At 52.9% G+C, this 14,815-nt stretch overlaps 2 protein-coding genes across 2 annotated transcripts in view; one reads left to right on the top strand and one right to left on the bottom strand.

Annotated features, from left to right (window-relative positions):
• The window catches only part of WASHC5 (WASH complex subunit 5), a 54,976-nt gene extending 51,372 nt beyond the window's left edge, over window positions 1-3,604 (top strand). Inside the window, exon 28 of the mRNA XM_021713027.1 lies at window positions 3,517-3,604. Within this exon, the coding sequence (XP_021568702.1) occupies window positions 3,517-3,573 (57 nt within the window). The 3' untranslated portion in view covers window positions 3,574-3,604. The remainder of the gene's footprint in view (window positions 1-3,516) is intronic.
• Window positions 3,605-5,510: 1,906 nt separating this feature from the next.
• SQLE (squalene epoxidase) overlaps window positions 5,511-14,815 on the bottom strand; it is a 20,393-nt gene continuing 11,088 nt past the window's right edge. The window contains exons 6-10 of the mRNA XM_021713026.1: window positions 14,373-14,468; window positions 10,041-10,183; window positions 9,606-9,702; window positions 6,791-6,878; window positions 5,511-6,035 (exon numbers count right to left, since the gene is read on the bottom strand). Coding sequence (XP_021568701.1) covers window positions 5,843-6,035; window positions 6,791-6,878; window positions 9,606-9,702; window positions 10,041-10,183; window positions 14,373-14,468 — 617 coding nt within the window. The 3' untranslated portion in view covers window positions 5,511-5,842. The remainder of the gene's footprint in view (window positions 6,036-6,790; window positions 6,879-9,605; window positions 9,703-10,040; window positions 10,184-14,372; window positions 14,469-14,815) is intronic.

Raw genomic sequence — 14,815 nt, forward strand, 5'->3', positions numbered from 1 at the left:
CCGCTGGCGCTCCCTGGTCCAGGAGCTCGGCCGGACGGGCGGCCAGAGCTCAGGCAGCCAGGAGCTGGTGGCGTTCTCCCCAGCACCTGGGTCCCCGGCCGGGCGAGGTTGCGTGGGACCGCCATTTCCAGACGCCAGGGACTTCTTCCCTTTTCCTTTCTTACCAGTTTCACTTGGCTACCTTTCAGCTCCCGGTGGAGTCCTCAGTGCTAAAATGTGAAGGACGTTCAAGAGACACCAAAAATCGTTTCAGGTTTTTGAAATTAGTCAGTTAGGAGTTGAAGCTACTTTCTAATAACAGACGCCAAAGTCGGTCTTTTAGAAACCTGCCACACCTAATAGGGAAATGCGAGTGGCATTCCCCTTGAAGTCAGACTGCAGCAGGGACACGACCACCGTGTTGACCCGCCTGGCTACTTTTGTCGTATGGCTTGCAAGACCGTGAGATGAACCCCAGTGAGAGGCATATTGGAAAGAAGACAAGCTGTAGCATTTAACTAAGAAACAGTTGTCTTCTTGAATACCCAAGAGACTCGCATGAGAAACTATTAAAGTAATAAGTTTAGAAAACAAGCTGGCTACTGAGTGTACACGATAAAGACGTCATAACTAATTTAAAATATACAGTGTGAAGATGACTATCCACAGAAATAGCAAGGATAAAATACAGCTGGAATAACCTCTACAAGAAATGTGAAAGAAGAGTTTACCAAAAAAACCTATAACATTTTAAAGTATAAAGTTTGAAAATCCAGATTTCCAAATGAAGGTACTTGAATACTCTGGAGATTAACAGTTCTTTGAGTTCCTAGGTTTACTGGTTATAATCAAAGTGCAGTAATTTTTTGGCTTCAAAAAATATCTTTTAAGATATTTCATAGGACTTAGGCTAAACGGGACTTTAAAAAAATTTCCAAAGTGATAAAATATTGTAACGTGGCCCAACTACAAGAACAAAGAGTGTGGTCCTGGAATGTGGCCAAACAGAAGGAAGGATGGGCTGGAACCTGCAGCCGAGATGCACGTGGCCCCGCGTTCACGACTGTAAGGACGGGAGCAAGAGGGACGAGTGGGTCAGCGAGTTCTTCGTGTGGGGAGAAAGTAGCAGGCTGCTCTTTTGCGTCTTCTGTTACCAAAACGAATTACGGGCACAGGGCTAGTGTGGAACATGAGGAAATAAATTAGCAGAAATTTGAGACACGCAAGCATCAGCTCAGAGCTTCCCAAGTCTACCACCAAAAGAGGAAACTGCAGAGGAGAAGATGTAGAAATGTGAGCTCTTATAAATGCTGAATGTGATGAAGCCATTCTCCGCCATGTGTCTCAGTTAAAAAGAAAGGATCAACGAAGGGCCAGAATCCTTGAGTTACGGCCTGCTCGTCAAGTCTTCAGGTTCAGTAAGAAAAAGACGACTAAAGGGAAGCATGGGCGAAGGGTATTTACAGGCAGCTTGTAGGAAAAGCAACACAAGAGACAAACATCATTTGGACTAAGGGGCAGAAATCCAGGTAACGGGAACGTGGCTGCCTCGACCATCAGATGAGCAAAGTCAAACCCCGGGCCGTTCCCCGGAGGCCTGAGAAGAGGGCGGCTGTGAGAGTGCGTTCAGTGCACGCGGATCGGCTCGGCCCTTGGGGGGGCGGTTCGGCTTTTTGTTTCAGACCTGTAACAGGCCAGGCGCGGGGCTTCAGGCCTGTAACCCCAGCACTTTGGGAGGCAGAGGCGAGAAGACTGCCTGAGCTCAGGGTTCGAGACCAGCCTGAGCAACATGGCAAGACCTGGTCTCTATGATAAACCAAAAGGTTAGCCAGGCGTGGTGGCACATGCCTGTGGTTCCAGCTACTTGGAAGGCTCAGGCGGAAGGCTCCCCTGCGCCCAGCAGGTCCAGGCTGCGATGGCCATGATCATGCCACTGCACTCCAGCCTGGGCGACAGAGTGAGACTCGGACCCAAGAAAACACAACACAACAAAGCAAGCCTGGAACATACTCAGCCCTGATTCCCGCAATCCCACTGCTGGGAATTTGCCTGATGGTTCCGCGGGTAAAGGACACGAGGGTTGGGGTCTGTTTTCAGTGTGTGGGTGGGCTGGGAGAAGTCAATGCCAAAGTCACCGGTTTTCATCTCCAAAGGATGAAGACTGGAGAGCATTTCTTTCATACTCTTCTGCATTGGCTAAAATTCCCCTAATTAGCAAGTGATACCTTTATAATCAGAAAAAAATCACCGCTTCTAGTCTAGCTCCGCCCACTCCCTGCTGTGCCTGGCCTGGGGCAGGTGAGGAGGGCACACCTGAGGGCCTTCGTGCCTCGCTTTCTGTCCCCACCCCACCCCTCGCCAGCCGTCCTGCTCTTTCTGGGTTGGTCCCCAGGCAAAAAGCCTGTGAGGTGACCCCCATCCCAGGCTTTCCCAGAGGCAGGAACCCGGAGACCAGAGCACCTCTAACCTTTTGCACCTGCCAGCAGCTGGGCCACGCTTTTTTATGAAGTAGCGAAAAACAAGTCACTTCGCATCAAGCAGGATCAGTAGCGCTGGAACCCATGACCTTGCAATGACACTTGGTTGACAGCGGAATTTTGGACATCGAGGGTTGTTTATGACAGAAAAATCAAGATGTGTATCTTACATTTTTCTGTCACCGACATGCCTTGCAGGTTCACGGATACATGCTGTGCAATAGTAGTTTGGGTGCTGGCTTCCACCCGGGGTTTTTCTATTCGGGCGGACAGCGCCGTCTTCTTTTCTTCCTCCCACACTGACAGTATGTGATTTATTGTCCGGTCTTATCCCAAGACATGGGAGGACGAACTCATGATTCCTGAACAGCACTTCTCAACTGAGGAACCAGCAACTTGACAAATTTCAAACGGGACATAAGTTTTTCGTTGTTTTGGGGTGGAAAACTTCGAAAAACATGCTTTTTTGAAAAATTGGCTGGGCTCAGCCTGTCCTTCCAGCACTTTGGGAGCCCTTGGGTTCGAGACCAGCCTGGGCAACTTGGTGAGACTTCGTCTCTCCATCAAAAACTAGCCGGGTGTGCTAGCATGCACCTGTAGCTCCTTGGAAGGCTGAGGCAGAAGGATCGCCAGGGCCCAGCAGGTCAAGGCTGCATTGGCCGTGAGCATGCCACTGTCCTCCAGCCTGGGTAGCCAAGTGAGACTCCAACTCAGAAAAAAAAAAAGAAATGTACAGTGGCATGTCCGTCCCGTGTAATCACCCACAATCTGTGTCCCCCCAAGAGGGGGCACCTGCGTGTTTCGCTCGATTTGCGGCGTCGCTCAGAGGGGAAGGCCAAGTGCAACGTGGAGCGCCAAGGAGCATCCCCTGGATGCTGGCAGTGCCAAGAGGGGAGACCCGTGGAGGCACCCGGAAGGGCCGTGCCAGGCGCGTCCAGTGTGTCTCCTTCCCCTGGGCTTCCCCTTGCTCCAGAGGACATCTTCCTTTCTTCATAGGGAAAATGCTTAACTTTCTCAATGTAGCATCGTGAATAATGGAATCACTTTATCACTTTTTCAGGTTGCTGAAGCACACGTGCCTAATTTCATTTTTGACGAGTTCAGAACAGTCCTGTGACGTTTTTCCTGCTGCTTTAATGGAGGAGTTGTCCTTAAATCTTCCCACCACCACAGAGATGAACTTGGAAGTGAGAAGAGACTCAACACTCAGACAGCTGCATTTTTTTCCGCCCTCTCTTGTGGGAAACGACAGGCATTCTAAGATTCTTCTCATTGCACTGGTTTATGTAACTAACGCTTAAATCATGGTATCATATGCAATTTATATCATGTAGCAGCAGAACACGTTTTTGTACCACCTCTTACAAATGCTGAATGTAACTGTTACATATAAATAAATCGTTTTATGGTCTAAAGAAGCCTGTGCAAGCCCAGGTTTTTGGGAGGATGGCATGGGAAGATAGGAGATGGCTCTGGTGGGTGCGGGGAGCCACCCACGACCGGCCGGCAGGCACACGGTGACAGCCAGACCGGGAGCAGATGCAGGGCCGCTCCACCGGTGCCGTGCCCCGCGGAAGGTTCTGGGCGTCTGAGGCTCGCCGTCCTCTCCAGCCCCTCATGCCCCTTCTGAGGACTCCCCAACCCCGGCTGCAACTTCCAGCTTCCTCCTCGCTCAGCAGCCCCAGCCCTGCCCCAAGCTCCCACAGCCACGCTGCTAGCCAGGAGCCAGATCTTCCTTGTCTTGATAACAGCTCAGCCCCACTCTTCAAAATCCTCCATCGCTCGGCCTGAAGACCACCGAGGAGGAGACTGCCACCCTGCTGCGCAGCCTGGACGCCAACTCGGAGGACGCTTCCGCCCAGAACCGATGGCCGAAGACCAAGCACGACAGAAGACGAAACCCGGCACCTGGAGGGTGCGTGGCGTCCTTCCGCGAGGGGGGCTGGCAGCAGGCCATGGCCAAGGCCCATCTTGCCTCCGCCTCCAGCCCCCCCCCCCGGCCCACTGGCATCGCCTGTGAAACCAGGCTAGATGACTTCTCGGGTTCCTTCCGTCTTCGTAGCTCTTTGTCCCGAGGCCTCAAATCTTGAGGTACTGCAGGGAAGAAGAGACCTTACGGGCCTCGACTACTTCCCTGTCCTGTGGGATCTTAAAGGGAGCACAGTGGCCCACAGCCAGGACACCCAGGCTCAGGCAGGACTGAGTGAAGGGGCCCCAAGCCCGCGGGGAGCTCAGACCCTCACCCCAGCGGGGCGGGGCGTGGGGACAGACACATCTCAAAACTACCTCGCTGCCGCTCCCTTGTCATCTTGCTAACAGTCACTATGTCACTTGAGATCTTTAGCTATCTGTGAAAAGAGAGCCGGCTGCTAACAAGGCCAGACCTGAGAAAATGCATTTTTAGCCAGAAAGCAGAAGGCAGGGACAGGTTTGCCGAGAAGCTCATGAAGCATGCTCAGCTGAAACAAGGGGACGTGGGGACTGTCCTGCTGGTGACGAGCCACGGAGCACTTCTGAACTAGAATTTCCGAGCTGGAAGACATTTTCATCACATGAGCTTCTCAGGTTGCTTTAGCCCTAGTCGCCAAAACTGGAACTCGTCTCGTTTTCCAGGCTACAGTTTCCTGCTTTTTCAGGGGTAAATTTTCATTCACGACACCCGGGGTTTGCTGGACTTGCGTGATGCCCTATATATCCCCGAAGCTCTTCACATCTCCCGTGGACAAACGGACTTCAAGGCATTGCAGCAGGCGTGCCAGGTGCCCACCATTTTTGGAAAGAGCCCAGATCCCGCTTGGGAATGTTATGCAGTGGCACTCACGGAGTCCTGAAGGCTGCTCCTGTCAGAATCTGCTGTTTTCAGAGAACTCAGAAAACAACTTTTCAGTTCAAATACGAGTCACGGCACCAAAATAAATACATCCATTTCTAAAACCCGTATCAAACTGCTTCGCTGGATAGACAAGAAGTCCAGAGACATTAGGGCAACTCCCCCCAGAGACAGAGCACGTCCCCGCTTCCAAGGTCAAGAAGCATGATGAGGCTCACAAGAAACAGGCGTGAAAGGTCATCGCTTTATTTGCACACCCCAACCACTCACCCCAAACACGACCCTCAAAGGAAAGCTTGCAGTTCCTCAGCATCAGCACTAATTTATGGTAAATCATTTCCTTTAAATATCTAACTTATCTCACCCTTTCATTTTAAGTTGCAAATGAAAGCATGTATTTACACGTTTATGTACAAAAGCTTCAGGAGCCAGTTAGCCCAGCCTCGGTCCGAGTTTCCACGGGAGAAGCCGTGCCGCACTGTGCTGCACACATGCGCTTCCGAAGCCTCTGAGGACGTGGGTTCCAAACACCCGTTCGCAAACGCGGCCCTCCAGCTTAATGCACCAGGTACTTCATCTCCGAGTAGATCAGAGGGAATATCACAGAGCACGCCCTGTACAACACAGCACCGCTACTGAGAAGGGCTCGGGGCTTTGTGATCCAAGGTTCCGATTTAAAGCAAAAATAGATGGCATAGATGGCAACAGCAAAGAAGTGTCCGATTAACACTAGGGGGTTGGGGGACAACCTGAAACAGAAAACAGACAGGCATGTCAGCCCAGAGATTCGGAGTCACGCCGTCTCCAGCAGGCATCGCCCATGAAGCTCAGCACACGTTCTGCACCTTGAGGCCTGTACCTGCCTGTGTCTGCACGTTGTGTTCCAGGCAGGAGCAGATGCAGCTGTAACCAGAACCCTCTCAGAATGCCTCCCTTTGAGAGAAGCCAGTAACTCCGTCCCACTACTCTACACACATCCCCTGTCTGGAGCAGCTCTCCGCACTTGTCTTCAGACCAGCCCGGCGGACCCCGACGGCCTGGCCTGCTGGAGTCTGGGGCTCTGTAAATGTGTCAGTCCCGTGCTGGCCTTCAGATTACAGGCGAGCGAGAAATGGCTCCAAGAACGTCATCTGCAGACTTCCCAAGAAGCATTCCAGCTGTCTGCACTGTCAGGGCTAGCACTGAGCGGCAGGCGTCCATGCACTTCCATCCAAGGAATGCTTCAGTGCTAATCTCCCCCTGTCACGGCTCCCGCAGAGAGGGGGTGCGCGTCAGTGCAGAGGCAGAGGCAGAGGCGAGCTGCTGTCTGCCAAGGCCAGGCCGCCCCACCCCATGCCGCGGCCATCAGAGCTGCCCCAGGAGAGCGGGCCTCGGGTGCCTTTTCCATTCTCTGCAGCACCTTCTGCCTGGGGCACTGATGAGCAATCCAGTGACGACAGCAGGAGGAACAAGGACGTGCACTAACTGCCCGGAGGACCCGCCCTCCGCCGTCCAAGCAACTTACACAGACAGCAGCCCAACGGGACCCGCCACACACTCGCCACCAAGTTTGAAGTACAGAAAACAAGCTTTTCTTAGTTGATGCAGCGACTCTAAAATAGAATTTGAGAATTACTTGCACTCAAAGTATGGACACATGTATGTTAGGGTGCTAATGATAAGTCAGAAAAAATAACAAAGTACAAATATAGACCTCACAAGTGTTTTTAAATATCTAGTCCTAGAAGTCCAAAAAACAGGATTTCTTTTAAATCCCATAATCAACATTATGAGTAGAATATAAATATGAACAGACCTTTTTCTCTTAGTAAACAATTACATTTGTCTCAGAAGTTGGAATTGTTTAAAAATTATTTCCTTGCTTTTGCTGTTAATTCATTAAATGATGCATACATAATACTTTGTAAATGCTTTGTTATAAAAACACAATTCTAGAAATCAAATTCCCAGTGTCACATGCCTGACCCATAACACTAAGCAGTAAATTATCAAGTAAAACTAGCTGCAAGTAATAAAAGTGCTTTATGTCTGTAGAGCTTAGAACTTTTCAAAGTAACTCATTAAACCCTCACATCATGGTACAATCAATAACCTTTTCAACAATTTAAAATGTCCTTTTCAAGTATGCCTAGATTTGTCTTGATAACACATTTTTTGTTGTTTTTTTGTTTTGTTTTTTGTGAGTTGGAGTCTCACTCTGTCGCCCAGACTAGAGTGCAGTGGCCGCTCCCGGCCACCGCAGCCTCGACCTGCTGGGCTCTGGCGATCCTTCCGCCTCAGCCTTCCAGGTAGCTGGAACTACAGGCGCACGCTACCACGCCCAGTTAATTTTTTGATTTATTGTAGAGATGAGGTCTCGCCAAGTTGCCCAGGCGGGTCTCGAACCCGCGGGCTCAGGCAATCCACTCACCTCAGCCTCCCAAAGCGCAGGATTACAGGCTGAGCCACCGAGCCCGGCTGACAACACGTTTTTTAAAAAGATGCAGGCTGGGCACAGTGGCTCACACCTGTAATCCAAGCACTTTGGGAGACCAAGGTGTGAGGATTGCTTGAGCCCAGGAGTTGAAGACCATCCCAGGCAACAAAGCAAGACCTCGTTCTTTACAAAGAGTCAAAATCTAGCCAGGCATGGTGGTGCACACCTGTAGTCCCAGATACTCGGGAGGCTGAGAAGAGAGAATGGCTTGAGCCCAGGAGTTGGAGGCTGCAGTGAACCGTGACTGTGCCACTGCACTCCAGCCTAGGCAACAGAGGGAGGCCCTGACGCAAAAATAAAAGAAAATAAAAAGATGCAACAAGGCAACTTGTGCTCCAATAAAACTCTTTCCTCCCTAATCTTCCACATTTTTTAATGTCGTTTTGTCAGTCGATTCGGCCAGTCACTTGAACTCCCAGGCCAGTTCAGCAAGAGAGACTTCCTGGGAAACTCACACTCAGTGAGTTGTTCTGCAGGTTTGTCTTGTTTCTAACAAGAGTTGATGGTTACAGAGACAACAGGAAGCATTTACACTGCATCATCGGTGTAACCAAAGCCCCAGTCGCCAGGGCTCGGCCAGCCGTGTGGGCCGCGCTGCCAACGCACTGGGGGGAAGGGACCTGGGGGGAAGGGAACTGCGTGGTGCTCGCTCTCGGAAACCTGGAAGCCGCCTCCTTCCACTAGGGCCCCCATTCCTGGCCTGCCCACTCTTGGGCTGGGAGGGGGCACCACATGCAGATGGAAGCACAGGGGCAGCTCAGACGAGAACAGGGGTGCACTCTGTACCAGTGCTTTTTAATCGAGAGAAACCCTGAACTTGACCAGAACCTAATTTTCATTTTGTAAAACACTGCGAAGCAGAAACTAACGTTCGGGAGACAGACTGGGTCGCCTTTTAACACACGGCCAGAAAACCCATCCATCACCATCGTGTGCGTTGGGGGTTATGCTTGATCTAGTTCGGACCAGAAAATTCCAAATATCGCATCACCTACTGAAGTGAGGTTTGTACCCATGCTGTTCCACCTCATCCGCCTTCCAGACACAACAGGGTGCACGATGACTGGGAGCTACGAAACATTGCTCAAGGATCGAGTTAAAAAGGACTGCCAGGGCTGGGTGTGGTGGCTCCTGCCTGTGATCCCAGCACTTTGGGGAAGATGAGGCAGGGGTCTGAGACCAGCCGGGGCAACCTAGCAAGACCCTGTCTGTACAAAATAAAAATTAAAAACCAGCTGGGCATGGTGGCTCATTGCTGTAGTTCCAGCTACCTGGAAGGCTGAGGCGGGAGAATGGCTTGAGCCTAGGAGTCTGAGGCTGCCGTAAGCTATGATCGTGCCACTGCACTCCAGCCTGGGTGACAGAGTGAGACTCCATCTCTTTAAAAGCAAAACAAAGCCGGGCTCAGTGGTTCAGCCTGTCATCCCGCGCCTTTGGGAGGCTGAGGCGAGTGGATGGCATGAGCCCGCGGGTTCGAGACCCGCTTGGGCAACTTGGCGAGACCTCATCTCTACAATAAATCACAAATCAGCCGGGCGTGGTAGTGCGTGCCTGTAATTCCGACTACTCGGAAGGCTGAGGCGGAAGGATCGCCAGAGCCCAGCAGGCAAGGCTGCGGTGGCCGGGAGCGGCCACTCCACTCCGGTCTGGGCAACAGTGAGACTCCAACTCAAAAAAAAATTTAAAAATTAAAAAAAAAAGGCAAAACAAAAATAACTACCAACTTGGAAGTCACCAACTCAGGTAACATTTGGACTTCTGTGCTAATCACTAACTGTTCCATTCCTTCCCTGAGCTAAAACGCGACAGTTCAGTAATGTTCACCAGGAAACGTCCAACTCACCGTCGGTGGCAGAAAACAATTCGTAGAGAGCCTGAGCGAGGATGTTCACCACAAAGGAATGAGACGTTTTTCTGGCCCAATAGAAGGACTTTTTGGCCTAAAAAAGAAAGATATCACCCTTATACGGTAGGGGAACAAGCACACGCATGTTCCTCTCGCCCTCCAGCCAACTCTGACCTGGGGACCCCACGCAGGGGACACGCCCCGACGGCCGCCTGGGCACACAGGGGTCGCCTCTGAAAATCGGCCATCACTGACCCTCCCTGTCGTCACTCACGAGACGAACGTCTTCAGAACAGGGGCCAGCCCTGAGCACCGCGGTCACAGCACTCCAGGAGACGCCCCAGACCCAGAGGCCTGCACCAGGCCTGCGAGCTGGGGCGCCCTGGCCACCCTGCAGCTAGCTCCCTGGACGGCCCAGCCCCCGCATCTCACCTGGAAGACGGCCGCATCGTCGTAGAGGTCGGGGATGGCCCCGAGCAGCCGCCTCCACAGCTTCACGTCCTTCAAGGCCACCGTCATGCCCCCGCCCGTCAGCGGGTGCCGCATGTTGAACGCGTCTCCCAGGAGCAGCACCCCTGTGGGGGACAGGCAGGCTGAGGGCCTCGCTCAGGCAGCGGAAGCCAGGATCCCCGCCCACGGGCGAGCCGGTGAGTCCGAAAAACGGGAACACACAGGACGCAAACGGCGGCTAAAGCGCACAGAGCCACACCGCAAGGGCCCACGGAGCCAACGTCCCCCGGCGCCTCACACTGCAGGCCCGGCGACGCGCGCGCACACAGTCTCCGTGCCCCAGGAAACCGCGTGCAAGCCTGCCGAGAGTCCGACGGGGGCAGAACTGACACAGAGGAGAAGGCTGCAAAGGCCCCGGGCACAGAGCAGGTCTTCCACGGAAAGAAAAGCCAGGACACGTGGACACGACAGCAGCGCCGGCTGCCCGCACACTCTGGAGGCGTCTGCAGTGCCGAGGGGACGCGCCGGCCTGGGCGATTACACACAGCCACAGCCACGGCACGGTTCAAGGAGACACGAAGCAGGCCGAGCCTCGCCGTCATCCCACAGCGGCTCGGAGGACAAACCTCACCTGAGTCTCATCTGAAGATCAGCCCCTTGATCAAAATGCAGAAGCAAAAAGCTGCACACTCTGGCCCCGCGTGCCCTCCAGCCGGGCTGTCCTCAGGACCCCTAGCCAATTGTCACCCCTGCTTGGAGTCCTGCCTCAGTGACTTCTTTTTTGTTTGTTTGTTTCAGAGTCGGAGTCTCACTCCGTCGCCCAGGCTGGAATGCAGTGGCGCACTCATGGCCACCCCAGCCTCGAACTGCTGGGCTTCAGCCTTCCAAGTAGCCGTAACTACAGGTGCGCGCTACCACGCCCGGCTCATTTTTTATTTATTGTAGAGACGAGGTCGCACCAAGTTGCCCGAGCTGGTCTCGAACCCGCGGGCTCAGGCAATCCACTCACCTCAGCCTCCCAAAGTGCTGGTATGACAGGCTGAGCCACCCTCCGTGACTTCTAAAGAAACACTGACTTGATTTCATCTGAGACAGACACACAGACGACCGCACAGCCTGAAGGCAGCCGACCTGTGGGGCATTCTTTTAGAACGTATACAAAGCCGTCGCACGTCTGCTGTCACTGACTAGGAAGTCGCCCCGCATTCGGAGCTCGTTCCCCTCTGTGGCCCGCGCCCAGCCCCACCCGGCCCCCGCCTGGCACCGAGGCGGACCCCATGGCTGCTGGGCTGTGCCCGGCCTCCTCCAGCGGACCCTGGCTCCATGTTCGGCCCTTCTGGGCCCAGACCCCCCAGCCCCCAATGTGGCAGGGCCCCTGGGGCACGGGAGTCACCTCCCAGAACCCCGGAGGACGCCTGACCCCACAGAAGGCTCAGCCCAGCCCTCAGCGGAGACAGGCTTCTGTTGCGCCTCCCGCCCTTCCCGCTCACTAAGCACGGAGCCCCAGGGGCAGTTCCGCCGCCGAGGTGTGACAGCAAAACTAGCGCCAGCTTCACGAGTGGACTTGTTCTGGCCGGGAACCCTAGCAGCCTCCGCACGCGGTTCTTTCCCCCTGCCCCCTGTTCCTTGTTAAGTAGCAAGTTCTGCCCCGTCTCTCAAAGGAAGCACCCTGCAGCTGCTTTTGCGCATGCAAACTGCCGGCGGCACTCTTCTCTGCACTGGGGGTCAGTAGGAGCAGGTAGGGCACCTGGAACACCAGCCCTGCGATGCCACGGACACACCGGACAAAGCGAGGACTCGCCTCCCAAGTGACGGGCAGGGTGAGGAGAGACCGCACCCTCCTCCTCGGATGGCACCTCGTCTGCGCTACGGCGCTGCTGGCTTCGCAAGTTCCCAGTTCGTGGCTCCGGACCGCAGTGGGCCGTGGGGAACTCAGACGACAGAGAAGGGGACTACGGGGGTCCAAGGGAACGCCTCACCTCCCCCACTTCCCTGAAGGAAGCCCCTTCCTGCGCCTGTGTCAGGAAAGGCTGCCCAAGCCGTCGGAGCCAGACCCCCAGACGCCACCTCAAGGTGCCTCGCTCCAACCGCCAGGTAATCACCAAGGTTCATAGCCCTGCATCCTGGACGTCGCCCAAGCCCACCCACGACATTTCATTTCACACCTTGGCTCTAGCCTTTTCTCATCACTCAGAGAACAATCAAGAACCTTCCTGCATGTTTCAGTCTGAGCTTCCCTCCAAGCCATGTTCCACAAAAACGTCAGGGTAATATTCCTCAAGTAAAAATCTGGTCATGGCACACTTCGTTTGAAACTTTTCAGTGAACCATTAGAACTCATAAATGAGCTCAGCAAGATTGCAAGATACAAGCTGAACAAGCAAAATCCACTGTATTCCGGTATACTAGCAATGAGAAATCTTAAATGAAATCAGAAAAACAATTCCATTTACAACACCATCAAGAGTGAAATCCTTAGGAATAAATCTAACAGGAGAAACGCAAAATCTGTTTTGAAAACCACAAAATATTATTGAGAGAAATAAGTCCTTAACACTTACGGTCAACTGAATGTCAACTAGAGTGCCAAGACCCTCAGTGGGGGAATTAATCGTCTTTCAACCAACGGTGCCAGGACACCTGGACATCCATAACGAGCAGATGATGCTAGAACCTTCCTCGTGACACACACAGAATGTAATTCAAGGGGGGTCGGAGACCTGCACGTAAGAGCTGAGACTACAAAGCTCTTAGAAGAAAATTAGTAAATTCAACAAAGGAAAAAATGAGCTGAACTTCATGAAAAATTAAAAACTTCTGTATGTCGATGGATACCATCAAGAAAGGTGGAAAGTTAAACCCACAGAATGAGAAAAATTTTGCAAACCATGTCTCTAATAAGGGATGTGGATCTAAGATCTCTAAAGAACTCTTAAAACTCAACAATACATAATTTTTTAATTTGCCCAATAAAGAAAATTTCGAAGTCTAAACACATATTCCTCCAAAGCAGATGGCCTATAAGTGTGTGACGAGATGTCAGCCAGCATCGCTACACGCAAGAGAAACAAACCCAAAGCGAAACCACATCCCACCAACTAGGATGGCCCCACAGAGAGACAAGACGTCGAGTGCTGGCCAGAATGTGGAAAGACGGCAGCGCTGGCACTTGCTGCCGGGGACGCGGCCCGGGCAGTCGCTTCGGAAAGCAGCCCGGCAGGTCTGCAGAAAGTTAAACCGGGTGACCCTGGGACCCAGCAAGACGACTCCCAGCTTACACCCAAGCAAGACAAACACTGCTGTCCACACAAAAACTCACTCACTGAGGTGCAAGCAGCACTGTCTGCAATAACCAGAAGGGGAAACAGCCCGAAGGTCCACCAGCTGATGAGGGAGTGAGCAAGCTGTGGCCGAGCCACCAGTGCAAGAGGACCTGGCCATGAAAACAAACGAAGCCCCGACACACCGCCACAGGAACGAGCCTCAGAAACACCACGTGCCAGATGGAAAGTCACCCACAAGGGACAACACACCACACCGTCCCCCTTCCAGTCCGTCCAGAAGAGGCAACCAGAGACAGCGGGTAAATCGGGGGAAGCCTGGGGCTGGGTGGGGGCAGGGAGGGAGTGGCTGCTGATAAAAACGTTCTCAGTTTGACTCTGGTGACGGCTGCACGTTATACTAAAAAATCCCTGGAACGTGCCCTGAAATGGACACATGAGCGATTTATGACTCACATCTCAAAAAAGCGATTTTAAAAAACCTTTCAGTGACTTTCCACTATCCACAGATCCTGCCTGTCGCCCCGGACACCCCCACACACCTAGGACACCACAGCTTCCTTGAGAACGCTGCCATTCCTCCGCCCTCCCGGCCTGGGGAGATGTGATGCCACCTGCTGCAAGTCCCACCGCTCTGTCCCCCTCATTCCCTGCCACCTCCTCCCTGGCCACCCCCGTTTCACAAGCTCCCCCCGCCTTCACAGCGAGTCCGTGGTACTCTGAACAGGGCTTTATCACAGACTGAATCCACAGGGTCGTAAAGCTGTCTGCCTACATTCTCAACTAGAAGACTGCCTTCTCTAGGTCAAGGACTCTCTGAACTGCTGAATCCCCAGGGACTCGCACAGTGACTTCCGTGACTCAATGTTAAGTAGAGCTAAACGGATCCTAAAATTGTCCTGGGTATTAGTGACGCGTTCACCCACAGTCACTGACTCTCAGCCGCATGTGATTCCCAGGAGAGTCAACTTAGCCTTGAATGTGCCACGTGGCACACGGACTCCTTTAGAACACAAAGCCACTCAAAGAATACCTCGTTTGTTCACCGTCGAAGGAGGCAGGAAGCTTGCTGGCATGGACCTCAAGCGGGAATTCTCAGTGGCTGCTAGAAACGGCTCTTTCAGGTGATCTGCAATGAAGCCCGCCCACCGAAGAAAGGTTCACAATATTCCAAGTTCGAGTCACACACTGTCTCACAAGTCTAAACAAATGCCTACCATGCATCCATTACATATATCCTTTGTGATAAATCAGGAACTAATTATTTTATGAATAAAAGTATTCGTTTCTTCATCTATAAAAATGAAGCGGCTGGATTTGCGCATCTCAGAGCTACTTCCCAGCTTTAAAGGGTTGTGCTTTTACTTGCATAGAAAAATGAGCTACGCCGGGCTCGGTGGCTCAGCCTGTAATCCCACGCCTTTGGGAGGCTGAGGTGAGTGGAATGCCTGAGCCCGCGGGTTCGAGACCCGCGAA

This window comes from Carlito syrichta, unplaced genomic scaffold, assembly GCF_000164805.1.
Source record: "Carlito syrichta isolate Samal-C Ts95f unplaced genomic scaffold, Tarsius_syrichta-2.0.1 Scaffold303991, whole genome shotgun sequence".
Lineage (NCBI taxonomy): Eukaryota > Metazoa > Chordata > Mammalia > Primates > Tarsiidae > Carlito > Carlito syrichta.